The 20,228-nt window shown below is 35.9% G+C and overlaps 1 protein-coding gene across 2 annotated transcripts in view; it reads right to left on the bottom strand.

Annotated features, from left to right (window-relative positions):
* Nucleotides 1–20,228, bottom strand: part of SKAP1 (src kinase associated phosphoprotein 1) — a 304,194-nt gene that overhangs the window by 179,314 nt on the left and 104,652 nt on the right. For both annotated transcript variants that reach the window (XM_070393189.1, XM_070393190.1), the window contains one exon: nt 13,769–13,885. In XM_070393189.1, coding sequence (XP_070249290.1) covers nt 13,769–13,885 — 117 coding nt within the window. The remainder of the gene's footprint in view (nt 1–13,768; nt 13,886–20,228) is intronic.

Raw genomic sequence — 20,228 nt, 5'->3', positions numbered from 1 at the left:
TAATTTAAAAATGTTTTTTCTTTAATTATACTATTCAGAAGTTTATTATATTATGACAGCTTTAAATAACTGATAACATTTATTAAAAAATCACAATATTAATTCTTCTCTGAATGCAGGTTTTCTGGCTTTAGATATAAAACTTTATTCTTATTTTTGCTGAATAGGCTTATTTTTATCATTTCTTTTTACATGTTTTCTGGATATGCTGGACTACAGACTGATAATTTAAGTTAGCATCTTAGAAATCCAGGAACTTTTCTACAACAAACTCATTAAAATATATTTCAGAATCTGGCTCAGACAACAACATAAAATATCTGCTTTTATAATTTAAAAAATGACCAGCATATTTCATTTTAAAAGGAGAGTAAAAGTTCCTTAATCAAAAACTTCTCAGGGGTCTTTTGCCACATGGATTTACTGCAAACCGGCTGTATCTGCCAGGCCAGTAAACCTGCCAGCCCACTTCAGTCAATACCTCACCCTGAGATGCCTCATTTAAAAAATCTTCCTGATCGGGTAAATATTATAGGATATATTCTTTTCTGACCCTGCAGATATAGCTTGCATGGAGACATTTATGAGAGCTGAAAGGATTGAGGGGAAAATAAAACCCATACGGCTTTTTAGGTTTTTAAAATTTTTCTTTATTGGAATTTCAATAATTCATTTAGCAGAGTGTGCGAAAAATTTCATAGAAATCTTTTCTTAATCTTACACCTTTGCCATGTATTGAAAATCATACCCAGCATGCTCTTATATCACTTGGACTGAAAAGCAGAGCATGTTCGAATTATTGTGAGTGATAAAGCTGGGTAAGAGTTTAAAGAACATTATAACTAAAGCAGACAGATCTCAATTTTTGCCTACTCTGCGTAGGAAAAGTAAACTTAGAGTTGTGAAACTTTCTACCTAGGTCTGGCTTCTACAGTGCTAGACCAGGGTCTTGGCAAGGTCTGCACAGTGATTCATACTGTAACAGTCATAACTGCTATACATAGTATTTCACACATAAATGATCATAAATGAGCTGTAAAATGTGCCCTAATTACTAACTCAACTTCTAGAATTTACCAAATCATCCGTTGTGCAGCAATTTCAGTGATTTCTCCTTAACAAAATTCTTAAGGCAAACAAATAAAAAGCATATAAGAAACAACAAAAATGCTGAAGGACACAATCAGATACAAAAAGTAAACAATCCTGAAGGTTTATAAATGTATGTACCTTCACAAGTTAGTTCCCATGTGTTTTTGCTCGATCTATTTAATGGAATAATCCAGCTTTCCTAACTGAGCTGGAACTAATACCAACTTTTCCAACATTGGTTCTAATTTTTTGGACCAAATATGCAAAGTCATTCATGTGTCTATTTTCCTCTCTCAATTAGACAAAGCTAAAACTTATTTATAGCTGAAAAATGTCTTTCTACTGCTAAGACAAGCTATCTGTATTGTCTCTTAACACTAAATAAAACACACCTTTAAAAAAGTCTGTATGTTTAGAATTAGATTATATTACAATTTGATCATTTATCCATGGAACAAATAGAAAAGCAGTAAGTAGCTGTTTTTCAGAAAAGCAGGCTTTGGACAAGTCAATAAAGCAGTAAAAAGTTTTTCCTGTTTGGCTCCTTTTTCATGTGTCTCCTCTTCAATGAAAAGGGAATTTTAATGAATTCCAAATTAAGGGGAAACACTTAAAAAATAACACTATCATATTAAGAGAAATGTGTTATTTTTGAAGAAGCAAACATGCAAAAGATTCCACGTGAAGAGCTCCCTGAATTATTCTGCTGTTCCTTAGGAAAGTTCAGAAAGATGCTTGCTTTATAGCTGAAGGCATTTACACATACAGAGTGAGAAAGCAAGGAAGAAAGAAGTAATCCGCCTTACTTTCAGATTCAGTGATATGATAAAGAAGATAATATTTACAATAAGACATTGAATAAGAATGTAGTTTCCCAGGAAAACCTCTTCTATCCTGTACTTTGACAACAACCCATGACACTCGGACAAGATCCTCTGACAGTTCCTTATAGCTACAGAAGCCAAACTTTACAAACACTTTCTATATTATACCGTTATTAACTATAATTATCCAAGAAATTGGTTATTATAATTTCCCTAATTTTAATGCTAAAATAAAAAGTACAAACTCTTAAACTGATTAATAAATTTGGGTTAATAAATTATTCTAAAATGAATCTTTTTCCAATAGCCACATAAACACATATCTCTAAGTAAGAAAGCTATATTTCAGAGAGTTTTGCTCAAATACATGTACCTAGTTTAAAATCAATAGTCAAAGAATGTGTATCCAACAGCAGTTGTAATTTTTTGGCTGATCTAACTGACTGAAATATAAATAACACAGGTATAATAACTAAGGGCCATTTTCTGCTCTTTACGCATTTAAGAATGTTCCAAATTTTTATGAAAGTCCACACAATTTAGTCTGTCTCATGAAAAGTGCAGCCTTTACATGAAAGAAAAAAAATCAGATCCAGTATTTTCCTGAGAAACCTGACATAGATCAAGAAATCAGGGTGTGTAAGACCGCCTAAACTGATTACAGATAAATCTTGAAAACATTATGTTAAACTATTGCTTTTTTAAAAGTATAAAAATGAGGCTATTCCTACAAAGATGCATAAATGCTTTGTTACTAAGAGGTTTCACCTTTAGACTTGTTAATTTTTGCCTTCATATGTTCAGAGGAATATCAATACTAAAAATTAATAAATGGCTGAGATTAAAATCTCATTCACATATCTTAAGGGAAAAGCACATAAATGGAATTCATTTCCCTATTTTAAATAAATAACAATTATCTCTTCAAGTGGGAGAGAAAAAGAGAATCAGTCAAAATTAGCAGTTTTGTATTTAATATTTAAATCATTACAATATTCTCACTCATTTCACCTGTGCCCAACCCCTTTTCATTTTGTTCTGCTATGTCTATGTCATTCTTCACTTGCAATTCCTCAATCATTACAATTTTCAATATTCCCTTTTGGAAAAACTTAATAACTATGTATGGTGCCAGGTGGGTACTGGAAATATTGGGAGGAACACTTTGTAAAGTACCTGATTGACTAACCACTATGCTGTACAACTGAAACTGCTACAAAATAATATTGACTGTAAACTGTAAAAATAAAAAGCATGATCTCAAATTTATTTCTAGAGTTCTCAGAATTGCCAACTAGGACCTCATATTTTCATTAGAATGTGACTTGAGCATAAAGGCAATCTACCTAAACCATTATTTAAGTTTTTCTTCGTAGCTTTAAAAAATAACTACTTAGGGAAAATGTCTAATTTTAATCTCTTCCTCAATTGTCATGTGAGGCATATTCCTAGCAACTTTTCACTGGTTCTTTTCTATACACCAACTATTCTAACACGGAAGTGTTACTTTTAGTGGTCTCCTAGAAAAGCAAACATAATTTTGTGCTACCTGTGGAAAATTTTCCCATAAGCAGTACACACTAACTTATTTGCATGTCAGTTCAGTCTTCCCTTCAGCTGTTTGCTACTTACTAAACGATTATGAATATCTGAAATGCATTCACCATAGAAGGAATACTACAAGAATAAATTATAAAACTGCCAAATTAGTATGTTATTGGAGATATAGAATATCTGTTTAGATCTGTCAGAAATGCTAAAATATCCATTTATAATGGCAAAGAAAAAAGTACCTGTAATTTTGGTTTAATATTCATATCCAAGTGTCCCTTATTTACCTATCTGGGAATAGAAAACCCTCAAGATTATGGTTTTACTTTATTTGTCCTCCTGATTTGTGTAATAAGAATATACTGAAATGATGGTTGTAAGAAAGTAATATCTTTTCTGTTTTAGAGCATTGATAATGTAAAAGAACAGGAACTTCTCATATCTGAGTGTGCATACACTTGGAGATATATGCATATAATTTTTAAATTCTTGGACTCACTTCCTATGGTCACATGTTGAGAACTTGTATATCTTAACCTTCCTCTTCAACTAAAAACCTAGAAAAGCCCAAGAGTAGTATTTACTTTTACCACAAGAGGGGGCTAGAGAATTCTGATCTCTTCTAAGGTCTATAAAACCCTCTTAACTGCTACTTTATAGACATTCAATTACAACAGGCCATAATACATTAAGGCTTTAAAATACACATATATCCCAACATATGCCAAAGCAAGCACTACACTGGCATGCCCACCAGATGATCACCAATGCCAACATCAAATAAACACTTAGGCATCTTCTAGTGGTTTATTATATGAGATTTTATGTTTTTGCATTTCCCTCCCAAAAGGCAGCTCTCCCTTGGAATGGAAAATATCAAGGAGTGTTATAAAATACCCAAGGATTGGACAGTATGGCAGGGGCAGAGTGAGGTAAGGATTAAGAGAACTGAGATTTATGTAGTTTGAAAAAGTGAAAGGCTCTGGGGATAAATGTTCACAGTCTTTAAATACCTTCTAAAGGTAACAATATAAATGAATTAGGGGAATTACTCAGTCTCCGAAGATGGTATAGAAAAGAGCAATGGCCTGAAACTAAGGAAGGAAAAGTTTAGATTAGACATGAAGAATAAATTAGTAATAATAGTTGGGCGGGAACGATGTCCTGCCAAGGAAGGATACAAAGCACAATCGCTATATTTGATAATTAATTAAATGAGATATTAGTAAGAATGATGGGAATTCATTAGAAGGGCTAGATTAGATAACTCAAGTGATTTTTTTTCCCTAAGCTGTGACAATCTCTAGGCCCAACTATGTTCTTAGGCATTTATAAATGTCTTTCAATGATGATAATGATCATTTATAGATAGAGAGGAGGGCTCATGAACCCAGTTAACCCTATGTTCTGTTGATTAAAACAAAATCTGGAGTATTATTATGAAATAACATAATTATAAAGTTAAGCATGATAATTATGTTTATCTTTTGGAGCATTCTATTAAAATATACTGAACCATATAAGCTATATCCTAACAGTTTACAGAAATGTGTCTGCCAATTGGATAAGGCTCCTATAGTGAAAACTTTCCATCAAGGAACAATTCCCTTATAAATTGCAATTTTACAAGCCAGAGAAACCACTCTGTATCATCTTCCTTTCCCACTAGACTACGTATTTGGGTTTAAGCTACTTAGGACCCAGGGTAAACAGGCTGTCACTCAAAGTCAGAAAGGCAGTCTAGACCATAAGTGCAAGACGGTTTGTGAATTCAACAATCTCTCCCTAGTAGGCCATAATATTCTAGATTAGTAGGTGCTTCAGCATTATTTTAAACAGTATTATTAATATTTACCTTCTTTTTGAAAAGTCAGAGTTCTATGATAGGGCAGAAAGAATTTATGGCTAGTGAAAAAAAAAAAAAGATCACCAAAGCATGAAGAGTTGAAAGCAATATATATATATTAAGTGTAAATATATATTTATATAAATTAAGTATATGTATCTATATGTTTGGCCTGAAAATTCTTTAAAAAATATTTTTATTGATATTTAGAGACAGAGAAAGGGAGGAGAGAGCGAGAAAAACGTTGATGTGAGAGCAAAACATCGATCGGCTGCTTCCTGCATGTCCCCTACTGGGGATTGAGCCCACAACCCGGGCATGTGCCCTGACCTGGAATCTGAACTGGCAACCTTTCTGTGCAAGGGATGGCCTGAAAATTCTGAAACAAAATTATTTCATATTTAAGTGAATATTGAACTTTGAGGTAAAAATGGTCAACAGATTTGAAGCTTGAGGAAGGATGGTCTGGGGTTAAAATTATAATTAGGAATCCAGAACTCTAGAACTTTAGACATGATTGCCGCAGGTAAGGCAGCTAACCCTTAGATAATTCAGTGTTCATCTATTGGGCAGGTGCTATGTTTAATTGTAATGCATTTATAGATTCTAAGAACACAGTATATATGATTTTCTAATAAACAAAGATATATAACCTCACCCCACCTCTGACTTATTTATTTACCAATCAGGTAAATAGATTACATTAGCAACCAAAACACTGCATGTCATCTCACCATCACTGTATTGACCACACTAACACCTCCAATAATCATATACTAGAATGTCCATATTATCATTAAACTTGCTGACTAGTTTAGAATTTGGGGAGAAACAGAGAGAATACTTGAAGCTGTATGAAAAAGCTTAATCTCATCAGCCAAGCCACTCACTTAAAAACAAACACTGTTATTTTACTGCTAATTATAGTGGAAGCTCAATAAATGTTTGACCGTTCAAAGAATGGACTTTTTGCTCATCCTTCTAGTCTGGAAGACTTCTAAAAACACTTTGGCCATAGCACAGGTCAAATATTATCTTGATTAAATGTCCAACCAAGTGTGTTTGCTTGTTTTTCTGAAAATTCTGTCCCTGATAATCAGCACTGGATTATGTACCAGGTACTTTGTTGTGGAAGTGTCTAATCGTCACATTAAGATTATTAACTCACTAGATTATTTACTCACTAAGGAAAGGAATCACACTTTATTTCTCTTTGTATCCTTGAAACAGCCTCTAAACTCATGATTAACTAAGGGCATTCAATACAGTTATTCAGTAACAAACTCTTCATTGGCAGTATATTAAAATCTATAGCAGACAAAAAAAGGTAACTATTAGTCCTATGTCAAATCGATTCAGGAGCTAATTTTATATTATTCATAATTATAATTGTTAGCATTTATGGAGCCCTTTGAAATGCTTTATAAAATGTACTGTTCCCAAATTATTCTGGGAAGAGGCTAAGAACATACACAGGCCAAAGAGACACACGTGTTTGAAGAACTTGACAAAAACTTCCAAGAAATAGATTCAGAGCCACGATCAGGCCTCCTGCAAAACTGTTTGGGTCTACACCGAAAAGCGTGCTGAGAGCATGCAGGCGAGGAAACAAACATCGCTAGCCATAGGACCTAGCACTTAGCCTCTAGAATTTAGTTTTCTATTTTGTCAGGTCCCTAACTTCTTGTGAGAAAAAAAATAAAATTTCGTTTTCTCCAACAAACTCATGGACATAGACAACAGTGTGTTGACTGCTAGGGGGTGGGGGGACGGGGAGGGAGAAGAGGTATAGGGGGGATAAAGAGTGATAGATGGATACTTGACTTGTGGTAGTGAACACACAGTACAGGGTACAGATGATGTGTTGTAGAATTGTGCACCTGAAACCTGTATCATTGTTAACCAGTGTCACTCCTATAAACTCAATAAAAAAGGAAAAGTAAAATTTAGTTTTTCTTTGGTAAAACAGAGATCAGATTAGGTGATTACCAAGTCTCTTCCAGCTCTGAAATACCATGAGTCTATGTACAAACTTGCGTTAAATTTGCAAGGAATTTGTCCTAGTGAGAGAAGCATTATGGAAGCTATCCAGCCATCAACATATGTGAGAGTGCTTTACTGGGCAGTGGATGGGAGGTTAGAGTTTAAACATGAACCAACAGCCCAACATGCTGGGCTGAAGAATGAAAAATGGGTAGGTCACAGGCAGATAATTGTTATTGTTTTTTTATTCTTCACAAAACATGTATAATCCTTGGTAATCATTTGTTTAAGTTATATAAATTACTGTTAACTTTGAAACCCAGTTTGTCATCTTCATCTGTGATTTATACCAGATTATATAAACGACATGATGTCTTCGATCTAATAAGACATTTGTCTTCATGAAGGAGGCCACTGCCATCCTGAGTGACAGCTTACTTACCCTTATCACGGTTAACTCAACACTGAGCCCTTAATTTCTAACCATGATCTGAAATCGGATGGACTCACCTGAAGCCAACAGAAACTCGTTCAGAAATTCCCCACGCTCATGAAAGCACGCGTTTTACAGCAGCATCTGTTCTTTGGCCCCCAAAACACAGACATGGAAACAAGTTTTGTGTTTTATCCCAACGTGCAGTCTAAACACACATAAATTCCATTAGGGTTGACGGGAATCATGTGCTTTTATTAAAGAAAAATATACCTGTGGGCAGCAAAGATGAAAGCAACTGTCTAAAGAATAAATAGAAAATGAGATACATGCTTATTGGATGTGTGAATATATGCACATATGTTTATTTATATATTTATATATGGACAGAGGCCATCTTGAGTCACTTTCATTATCTTCATATCAGAGAACAACAAGGAGCTAAAAGCTTTAAGTATGTTCTCATAACTTATGTCATTGAAACACACATACACACACTCAAAGAAAGTAGTGCGCTTGGCTCTATCAGTGAGAAGGAAGCAAATCGCTTCCTCCTTTTAGGCCATTAACTCTTTTAACGTACTAGGGAGCCAGTGGTGGAGCCTGCAATGGGTGCCTTCAACATTCCAAATAAAGCAGCCCTAGAATACACACATGCTTCTCCAAAGTTGTCAGCGGGATTCAGCCTGAGTTTTACCTGATCATTGAGGTCACTCACCACTAGTCACTGCGTCATTAATTTATATACCTCAGTAAACACTGTAAGAAATGCAGTTTATTTACTCTGTGCAGCAATGTAATTTATACACTAAAATCATGCCTTATATACGACTCACAGCCACGGGTGTCTCAATCTGGCTTGTAAACAAACATCTTTTATACTCATTGAGTATCAAGTCTATCAGGGGGTGCTATGAGTAGACTTAGATAGCAAGACTTGCTTAATAAGTGGAAACTCTAGGTGTAGGATTCCAGCTCAGTAAGAGGAAACCTTAAAAAAAACAATTAGCGCTCTTTATGAGTATCTAATAACAAGACCTTGAAAATGTAAAACAAAACATGAAAAAATGGATAACTCTACCACTGTAATTGGAGATTTTAACACAACCCTTTCAGCAGATAAAAGAAAAGCTAAGATATAAAAGACCTGAAGAATAATATTTACAAGTCTAAAAATAATAAGAGTGTATTCAATAAATACTTTGGGAGCACATACAACCCATAAGCATAAACTGATCGTTATTAGGCCACAAAAGATGTCTCAATAAAATCCAAAGAATCTAAGTAATATACTAGTAAACTATGTCCTTAGACTATAATGTAATAAAATTAGAAGTCAATATTAAAAAGCAGGTTTAAAAATCCCTAGAAACTAAAACAAAACAAAAAACAGGGAAAATACACACACATGCAAAAATGCTTCTAAATAGCATGTAGGTTAAAAAGAATATCATAGCCCAGCTGGACTCATGCACCGGTGGGGTCCCTCGGCCTGGCCTGCACCCTCTTGCAATCCAGGACCCCTTGGGGGATGTCGGAGAGTCAGTTTCAGCCTGATCCCAGCAGGCCAGGCCGAGGGACCCCACCGGTGTGTCCAGCCCATCTGGCCCAGACGCCAGCAACAAGCTAATCTACTGGTCGGAGCGTCTACCAGCCGTGGGCAAACTATGGCCCGCGGGCCGGGGCCAGTTTGAAATGAATAAAACTAAAAAAAAAAAAAAAAAAAAAAAAGACCGTACCCTTTTATGTAATGATGTTTACTTTGAATTTATATTAGTTCACACAAACACTCCATCCATGCTTTTGTTCCGGCCCTCCGGTCCAGTTTAAGAACCCATTGTGGCCCTCGAGTCAAAAAGTTTGCCCACCCCTGGGTCCCCTAGTGGTCAGTGCACATATCATAGCGACTGGTCAAACGGTCGAATGAATGGTCAGACACTTAGCATATTAGGCTTTAATTATATAGGATTTTAAATTTCATCTCTTATAAAATGTTTTTCTTTTTCTTCCAGAAGGAGACACTATACCCTATTTATAGAATAATTTCTTTCCCCAATCCATCTTTTTAAAAATGTATGTACATAGGGGTCATTCATTATACTAATAAAATAAGTTTACAGACACACTAAAATCCATTGTATATTTTGGACCATGAAAGCAATGGGCTTCGTAGTTGGCTGACTCTAGTAAAGTTATTGTATTCCGCATTGCATACTAATTTTTTTCCCTTCAATATGGTAGAAAGTGTGCCTCCCTAGGTTTAGAAATCTAAATGTTATTACTTGTTAGCAAGTTTTCATCTCCAATGGTGGGGCTATGCGCTTGTTTGAGGCATTTACAAAGGAAACGAAGGAGGAATTGTGAGGAGGTGGCAACATGCTCTCATTTTTACGCATGGTTTAGCCTGTAACCTTGGTTTTCATTTTTTGCTGTGCACCTGGCCAGGTTTCTATATTCTTCCAGATCTCTTTGTAGTTCTCACAAAAGCATGTCCCAAACATGACACACACCACGGTTACTGCTTCTCATCACTGAAGCTATGGGTGGATGGGTCAGACCTTGTGTCCTTTTATAATTGTACCTTTAGGACACTAGTTGGAGGTGGAAGGCAACAGAAATGAAATATTTTAGCAGTGTCCTTTGATTATCTAATAAAGATAAGATTCCAGAAGTCTAAAATAATGGCACTACAAAGAAAGTTAAAGTATCTTTTTTTCAAAAGGATGCCCTTAAAAAAAATAATAAAAGCAGCCCTAACCAGTTTGGCTCAGTGGATAGAGCGTCGGCCTGTGGACTCAAGGGTCCCAGGTTCGATTCCGGTCAAGGGCATGTACCTTGGTTGCGGGCACATCCCCAGTGGGGAGTGTGCAGGAGGCAGCTGATCGGTATTTCTCTCTCATCGATGTTTCTAACTCTCTATCCTTATCCCTTCCTCTCTGTAAAAAATCAATAAAATATATTTAAAAAAAATAAAAGCAGATAAAATTTTTAAAAAGGATGCCCTTAACTATCTCACCAGCACTGAAGATACTGACTTTATATTTGTTTGTCTACTTATTAGTAGTGTCTGTTCCCAATGACATGGTAAGTGCCATGAGGAGAGGGACTATGTCTGATTTTTTTAATTGCATATTTCACTTACAGCTTAGCACACTGACTTGCTATTACCTTATAATCTCTAAATAAGTGTTTGTAAAAATAATGAATAAGTAGTGTGCCAAGCGTTACTGTTCTCTATAATGGCAAACTCTAGTTAAGCAGGGTACATTTACTTAAAACTTTAACATCTTTCTAACCTTCTCTTTAATTTCACAGAAAATGTATACACCTTTATTTTTCAGGGGAAGGAAACAAACATGTATTGTGTCCATGATTTATCAAGTACCCAGGCATGTACTAGAATCAATGCCTTACAGAAACTCATATTTAAACATTATCTCACCATCCTACAATTAAATTTTTAACACGTATAAACAAATCTATTCTTACCTCTACCATTGACTCTGCCTCTTTGGGAATTCTTTTAACTTTTAGGCACAGAATTAAAAATAAAAATCTATTAAGTAAGAATTTAATATTACTAACATAGTTAACTCCTCTGTTATGGGGAACCATTATAGAATTCTCCTCTTTGGAGCTTTCCAGATAATAGAAAGATGTCAACATGATTTTTTTTTAAGTTTTGTTAAATTCATTTGGGTGACATTGGCTAATAGGATCATATAGGTTTCAAGTGTACATTTCTATGATACCATATCTGTATATTGTACTGTGTGCCCCTCACCCAAAGTCAAATCATCTTCCATCATCATATATTAGGTCCCCTCCTCACCCCCATACCCCCTTCCCTCTGGTAACCACCACTCTGTTGTCTGGCCACACTTAATTTTTTTAAACTTCAACTATTTTTAATGAAAATATTCCCAAACATGCCATGTGTTTGGTACAGTCTTAACCACAATGTCTGGAACATGAACCCATCTTTTTGGATAAGTTAGATGAGGATAATAGTAAGGATAGTAGAGTGGTTAATAACAGAGATCCTAGAACCAGACTTTGTAAGTGTAAATTCTGGCACTTAAACAAGTTAACTTCCCTTGGTACCAGCTTCCTTATCTGGAAAATAAAGAGAAATCCTAATATCTACCTCTTAGGGCTGTTCTGAGGATTAAATAATGATATACTCGAAGTGCTTAGAAAACAGATACAAGGCTCAATAAATGCTAGCTAAGAAGTTCCACTTCATTAAGGTACTGAGCTCTTAGAGAGTTTGAGATGTTTCTCTCTACAATACAGTATGTCCCCAGACAGCTTTTTTAAAGTTTCCATATAAAATTTTGCTTTAATTATAAATTTTGTTTTCTATATCAATTTTTAATTGTTTTTTTCTGTTTCTTACCTCAATGTTATTTGATTATACCTCAATTGATGCCTTGACAGTACCCCTTCTTCCAATTTGATGCTTCACTCACTGTGGGCTGAGAAATCAGTGAAGGCCTCAGGGGCTCTCCCAAATATAAGGTACATAAGTGTTAACACAGGACTCAGGAACATCTATTTCTACTTAGGGGCTTACTCATTGTGTTTTCGGCTGTGTTTGGGAAAGTTGGGAATACCAAATAAGTGACTTATGGATTAACAAGGTACTATTGTTCTAATTCTTTCAAGCATTAGACTAATCAAAAACAAATGAAAGCGTTGTTTTTTTTTTAATGTTTTGCACTGTTAATTCTCTTCAATTATTAATCAGCTACTAATGTAATTATTAAGCTCTCAATCCAAACAATGTTTTTAGTGTCACACCTGAACCAATATACAGATCTCACCTTACAGGGCCCAATTTCTAAAATGTGCATATTACTAAACTGTGCTAGTTTACAAAGCTCAAACAAGATAAAATGTTTCTGGGTGATCGAATCCATAGTGGAGGTTATCAAGTCAATGCAAAGGAGAAAATAAGAATCACCAAAAGAGCTAAATGAAGTAAGAATTCATGAATAAATTGGAAATAGAAGGGAATGTAGAGATTAAGAACTCTTGGAAAATGCCGAAGTCACAGGGAAATTTGGAAGAAAAGTAAATTGAAAGATTACGGACTAATAAAGAGAAATAAGGAATAATTTACCAACTTTACTCCCAACTCCTAAGTGAATAATAAGCTTCCAATTTAATATTCAGTTTAGCAGCCTCTCTCCCTTTTCCCTCCACTGGAAAGGCACAAGAGAGACTTTGGTAAGATAACCATGTGCATCAGTGATGATCAAACCTTCTGTTCCAGTGGCCAGATGCCAGAGAGGCACAGCGAACTCCCACCCTTGGGATAGCTGAGTCTGAGCCAGAAACTGGCAGCCACCAAGCCAACGTTTTTATATTCATGTATCTTAAAAATTCATCTACATTTGGCATCCGACTCTATTACACAGCAATGTGTTTTAATATAAAGATAGTATTTATACGAGTTGAATGATTTAAATCCTCCCATTCCTAAATCTCCAAGTAAAATTGACGCTCCAAAAAGATTTGCACTATGGTTCATGTGGCTTCCCCTTGAACCACACCAATATGGTCGGGCATGTGAAAAGAATGGGTAAAAATGATACCTTCCTATAATATGATGAGCTTAAAGTTTCAAATAATCAACAATAAATCAATAATCCAATAACCATTAAATGAAAGCGCTAATTCTCATGCAACTCTATGAAGCTAAAAAGAAAATCTGAAAGAATGGTAAATTGGGCCCTCCAGTCTTAAAATGCCTTCTTAGCTTTTGAGCTACAGTTCTTATAAAAAGATCAATAATGATGTCTTCCTGCTTCAATATGGAATTAGTGTTTTCCTAAATACATTAACTTCAGAAGTATTGAATTACCAGGAGGCCCAGCACCACAACGAAACAAATAGTTGTTCTTTGCAAGCTAGTGATGATCAATTCAGAGAACCCACACCGAAGGCTGCTTGAGTCAAATGACAAAGGGCCAAGACACCAGGATAAAAAGTAACCAAGTATGATGAGCCAAAATCCAGAAAAATGACACTCACCCTCATCCTGATAATCTGGCAGAAAAGGTACATCTGAGGTGAGAGAAGGGCCATGAATTCCACTGTGATTATCATCGGAGCTGTCCTGTCCAAGGTAATTTTCAGCTTGGTCTCCCCCTGAGGGATAAAAAAGAAAAAAAAAAGTAAGGTCATACTTTGGGCATCTTTATAAAGGTCTTTGTATATTTCTCCTGGTATTCACATAAAAAGATATAGCAAGAGCTATATCTTGATGGACATGGCCACTATCCATTAACATATGAGAAACAGATAAATAAGTTCAAAAACCAACTTACCTGGATGGGAAGTTTTCCATTCAACTACTCTCTAACTAGAGCTTAGTAGCTGTTAGCTTAGGGTGGGGAGACCTCTTATCACCAGAGAAAAGCTTCTCCACCACACTTAAAATGAAAATATAGCAATATAAATATGTACCCACATATACCATATCTCCATTAATTATGACCTTGATCATGAATGCCTCTTTCTCTTTATATTTCCAAATGAAATAGAATAAATTACACAAAGGGTTAACCTTCCATGTATAATATAATGGAGCAAGGGCAATATGCTTTCCTGTTCTGAAAAATAAGAGAAGTAAAAATATAGAGAACCTGGCCTTTGCCGGATTCTATTCCAATTTCAATCACTACTTGTTTTGCAATCTTAAGAAAGTTCTCTCTTTATAATTCTAGTTTACAGCCTATGCAACCAACCTCTTAGGAATTCTAAAAGCCCTAAGAAGGTAATATTTGTTCTGTAAAATGGCTTTGATGAAAGGTAATGTATATACAATACTGAATTATGCAATTAAAACAATGCTAATCTCTTTTGGGTGTTTTCAACATACATTGGATTATATTTTTTAGAAGTGGCCCATGCTATTATGATACTTTAAAAGGTTCAGGCGGAAGATGTTAGCTCATTCAGGAACCGGAAGAAAAGGCTCTGCATTGCAAATGGCTTTCCTTAAAATCCCCTAAACAGAGGTACAGTCTGCTGATAAAAGGACACCAACAGCTGCTCAGTTCATTTCACAAACATGAAAAGGGGATTTTCAACTGAATTTAATATTATTTCAAATACTAATTTCCAAAGGAAATCACCAATGCTAATCTCAGTAAACACTGTAGAGTTTTGGCCCTGGATTTCAACTAGGGAGCAGTGAAACCAAACAACCTACATAGAATCTGTATTGCTTCACTTTAAAGGTTTATTTCCTACAATTAAACTAGAAGGATAGGGAGGATATAAAATGATAAAAAGAGAATGGCGGAGCACACGATACAGTATGTAGATGATGTTTTATTGAGTTGTACACTTGAAACCCGTATAGTTTTATTATCCAATGTCACCCCAATAAATTCAACAACAACAACAACAAAAGAATAGCAGCCTGGCCAGTATGGCTCAGTTGGTTAGGCGTCTGTGCACCTGGAAGTTGCCGGTTCAATTTCCTGTCAAGAGCATATGCCCGGGTTGCAGGCCTGATCCCTGGTAGGGGGCGTGCAGGAGGCAGCCTATCGATGTTGTGCTTTTTCATGGGTGCTTCTCTCTCCCTCTCCCTCGCCCTTCCTTTCTCTCTAAAAATCAATAAGCTATTCTTTTTTTTTTTTTTTTTAAAAAAAGGATGGCTGTAGCCTTCTCCTTCCATAAATTAGATGATCATATCTAGACTCTGCTATGATCAAGGTAGATGTTCATAACTGAGCAGAACACCTGCAGATATAGGACTTTAGAAATAAACTGTGGAGTTTATTGTGGAGAAGAAAAGTAAAATTAAAAAGAAAAGCAAACAACATTTCATATAACAGTCAATGCAAAGGAGCCAGAGCCCCGCTGGCCAGAGCCCCAAGAAATGCTCGCCTTTATTAGGTTACTGATCAGGATAGAAAGCTTACGATTATGCTTAAAGTATCACTATGAAAATTCCATCATAACCAGAAAAAAATCTCAAATACTGGACTGAGGATTAACTACTCAAACTTTGCATCACTGCAAATCCACTGAAATTATATTATCAACATGATCTAAATAGACTGCCTGGCAGGCAACCTGAAAGTGAGCTGTGAAATTAAAGCAATTTAAAAATTTTGAGCTAAACCAAATTCAAATTTTTAAAAAAATAAATAGTTTGGGTTGCCACGCAACATTTAACATTCGTAGGATAGACTGAACATTATTTATCAACTAACATTCTAGACACAGTTTTCTGCTTGCTTCAGAAATTTGACAAATCTACTCTCTTATACGTTCTAGCATTCCAGGTTTTGCTTTTTTTAAATAAGCAGATCAGGTAGGGTTTTGCTTTGCTTTGTGGCTTTTTAATGATCTTTTTATTTTGGAATAATTTAGATTTACTATCAGTCTTTCAAAGACAGTAAAGAGAATTCCGGTATACCTTCCTCCAGTTTCTCCAAATGTCAACTACGTATGTAACTAGGGTATATCTGTCAAAGCCAAGAATTTAACATTGGTATATCACTGTTAACTTAACTACAGACTTTATTTAGATTTCCCCAGTTTTCCCATTAATGTCCTTTTTCTGTTCCAGGAGCTACTCCAATTGCATTTAGAGCTTCCATTTTAAAAATATATATATTTTTATTGCTTTTAGAGAGGAAGGAAGAGGGGGAGAGAGATAGAGACATCGATGAGAGAGAATCACTGACTGGCCACCCCCTGCATGCCCCACACTGTGGATTGAGCTGCCGCAACCTGGGCACGTGCCCCGACCAGGAATTGAACTGTGACCTCCTGGTTCATAGGTATATGCTTAACCACTGAGCCGCAATGTCAGGGCTAGAGCTTCCATTTTTAAAGTCTTACTCAAAATACCTGCCTGGACTTGGCATCTGATTTACCAACTTCCGATGGAAATGTCACTTCCACATGATCCCTATGGTTTCTGAACATAGTTTCCCAAGGTGGGCTTTTAACAGCCAAATACAAGACCATGCCTCCACAAAGCATATAACAACAAAGGTACACAATGCAGCAAAAACAGAGCTGGGGTCAGTATTAAAAATGGTCGCAGTGGGGGAAATATTTGAAAATATGTTTTTACATCCAAGCATAATTAGTTCCTGATGATGGAGATGTTGCTGTGTTTTTAATGTTATATCAGGTGGCCCGACTCCCTTGGGCGTACACCGAAAAAAGCCTTTAACACCATATAAATAGACACTCCCATGTAATTAAAATGATTACAACTACTCAAGATGCATGGGTGAAAAGTTTTATAGAAGAACCAGCAATTACTGTGGTCATTTTGGATGTGTTTAAGTTCATAACATCATTTTTTTTGTTAAAAACATAACCGCGAGTGATCTCCGGATTCATCTATAGCTCTGATAGTCGCCGTTCCAAGTGGCCACTACGATAGTCCAGTGGGATCCGACATAAATGATCACAAACTATAGTGACAGACATTTCCACTCCAGCAGCTCTCCAATTAGGGCCAGAACTCCATCTGCTTGGAGTAGCTTTCTCATAAGCAAGAACCCTTGCCACTAGAGACACACTTTCCCATTGCAACTCACTCAGAATCAATGTGTTTCTATACAGACATATATATTCTAACGCAGAATATCTCCATTCATCACATCCACTACATCCAGTCCCTCTTCTTTGTATTTCTAAACAAGATCTGGGGGAACGATATCAAGGGTTCACCTGCTATTAGCTGATAATTTGCTCCTTCATCCTAAGTGTCATAAGAATTGGGCGCTAGATACACTCCTTAGTAGGTTCAATGTCAGGTTCTCCGCCGAGTATTGTGCTGAGGGGCCTATAAGCGGGATATTTCTCTATTGTTCTTTCCTGAGAGTCAAACTCAATTTCATTCATGCTCCTCAGAGTGATAAGTTGGGAATTTCTTAGGGATTGGAGCAGAAAGATAAAGTCGCTTTGTGTTAGGTGTAAGGTAATTATTTGCTAGGGTTTCTGTGCTATTTGTTTTTATTCCCTGTGTTTTCATTAACAGTTAATGAGTTCTCTCCCCGCCCCCCCCCCTTAATTCTAAAACAATAGCCTGGACACTAGAAGTTGGATTTTTCTGCCATGGATTCAACCAGCTGTTGCTGCTCCATAAACTTTATGGAGAAGTGAATTAAACTGCTAAAACCTTTCATTTCCTAATTCAATTCCAAATAAAACAGGGAGGAAAATGAACCATGATGATGTTCCCCTTGTAACTATTTTGACTCACAACAAACTCATCTGATCCTAAACTTACAGGTACTATTTAGGGACAAAAACAGGCCATAATGACAATTTTACCAAAGAAATGAGAAGGAAATGAAAAAAAAGACAGAAAGTAGTATGAGCATAACAAATAAGGCGAGAATAACAAATAAAACATAAACATGTTTGCTTATTCAATATGTAAAGTCTCGATGATTTTTTTCATGTAAGTATAAAGTCATCATCTCTTACTTCTCTTCTAATTAACTGTGAGCTGTATTATTAAGGCCTTTTCACATCTGCAACCAACTGTTTATACAGCATGGTTAAAAGCTTTACAGGGTTTGCTATTACTTCATCAAGCATCTTTGGGTAATATAAGGAAATAGAAATTAATATAAAATTGTCTGCAATTTTTTGTTTTTATTGTTGCTGTTGGAACACATGACTTCTGACTCTAGTTAATATTTAAAAACCCATGAGACATTCAGCTCTGCCTTTAAACTAATCAGTCCTACATAAAATGCTATAACTAAAGGTCCTTGATCCAAATCCAGTTAGTTTTCATGCTTGATAGCATTAATATGGCCAGATTTTCATTGACCAATTTAATAGTAATGCAGTTCCCAAAGCTGAACTATGGTAAGATTAGCAAAAACGGCAGCTTATTATTCCTTATTGCAACCATTGACCTAAATTATTGGATATAACACCAACTAAAAAAATATGTTGGGTACACATGTGTCCATATGTGTGAAACGTTACTCACATGTAAATATATTATGGAGCACATTTGCAACACCAAAGCTAAAGTTCTGTCAACACTTCCATTATAAATTACATACCCTTTTGCACATACTCATGCATTAGAAAATATATGGTGTTCCCTCACAGAACATCTTAGAGGCTTCACTGGTTTCTAAATACCCATTTGGATTTGCGTGGTTAGTTCTTGTGATTAATCCATATGTAGTGAAGGTCTCAAATTCTTCTCTGTTCTATACAGTCTGACTTCCTGCCCATCTCTCTTTTTTTCTCCTACATGTAACCATAACTCAATGTATAAATGTCCCCCCCCCCCCCACCAAGGCCCTAGCAGTGAGTGCAATGGTACTGAATGTCATTAGATCTACAGAACAAATGATGGGCCAGGTAAAGAAAGTTCCCATTTATCATTCTTTTTATAAGTTGCTCCAACTAGATCTTGAATGGACAAGAAATATATTGAGCCTAAAACTAAGTTTTTAACATAGAATACTGTTAACTAATCATAGAATCCTGCTAAGAACAACAAACCTCTAGCTTTAGGGATGCCATTTGCAGAGAGAAGCACAATCTAAATGATCAGAAATGGAACCAAACTGAGTAGACACTTACAGCACAATCACTACAACACCTGTGAATCCAACAACCAAAAGGGCAGCATAGCTTAATAATATTTCCAAAACGAACTACATCGGTCAGTGGTGGGTTGTTCAGGAAGATGCCTGTGGGAGCCAATTGAAAAGTTCTTTTTCCCCCCTCTCTCCTTCAAGAAAATGGTCCTTTATAATGCAGTTTTTCCTTTTGACCAGTAGGGTGGGCTGCAGTGTGTAGCATCATCCTAGTTCTTAAAAAAGAAAACAGGGAAAAAAAAAAAAAATAATAAGGTAGCCACCATGGGAACAAACCCTTCTGCTCTCCCCCACCCCGCTAAAAAAGCTGAGATTTTTTTTAACCCTTCTTAGGTTTCACATAAAGGCATAACTCCTGGACATTAATGAACTGGAGGGCTGGCAGCAACAAATATAAACCGAATAATTGTATATGTGACAACACACACTTCATAAAGCAAATTACAGCCTGTCAGCAATCATTCTGGCTTTACACTAACACATTCCATCTACCACCGTTATTGTTCAACTGCTACTAAAAAGGAACCTGCTGAGTTAGTATATTTTCAATAATAATAGCATTTGACAGAATTCAAAACATGTAAACGTAGGTATTTGCTAGTCTGTGGCTGAATATACTGTAAAATGAATGCATTTATCATATAACAACCAGGCCATCATAACCTGGGATTATTGGGTCATAGTTCTGTTTTCCTTGGACTGCTATATTTTTAGTGTTTTATTTTTTTGCTATAAAGATATTTAATGGAATTTTCAACGTATTTTGACTTAGAGGAGAAAGTCAGCTATAGTAATGATAACAATGTAATAGCTTACTGAGCTCCTACTGGCTACAGGCTCTGGGTCAAGACTTCTCGTGTACTATCTCATCTAATTCTCAA

Source organism: Myotis yumanensis, unplaced genomic scaffold (assembly GCF_028538775.1).
Source record: "Myotis yumanensis isolate MYYU_CA2020_CCGP unplaced genomic scaffold, mMyoYum1.0.hap1 SCAF_16, whole genome shotgun sequence".
NCBI classification, from domain to species: domain Eukaryota; kingdom Metazoa; phylum Chordata; class Mammalia; order Chiroptera; family Vespertilionidae; genus Myotis; species Myotis yumanensis.
This window is presented reverse-complemented; position numbering and strand designations above follow the sequence as displayed.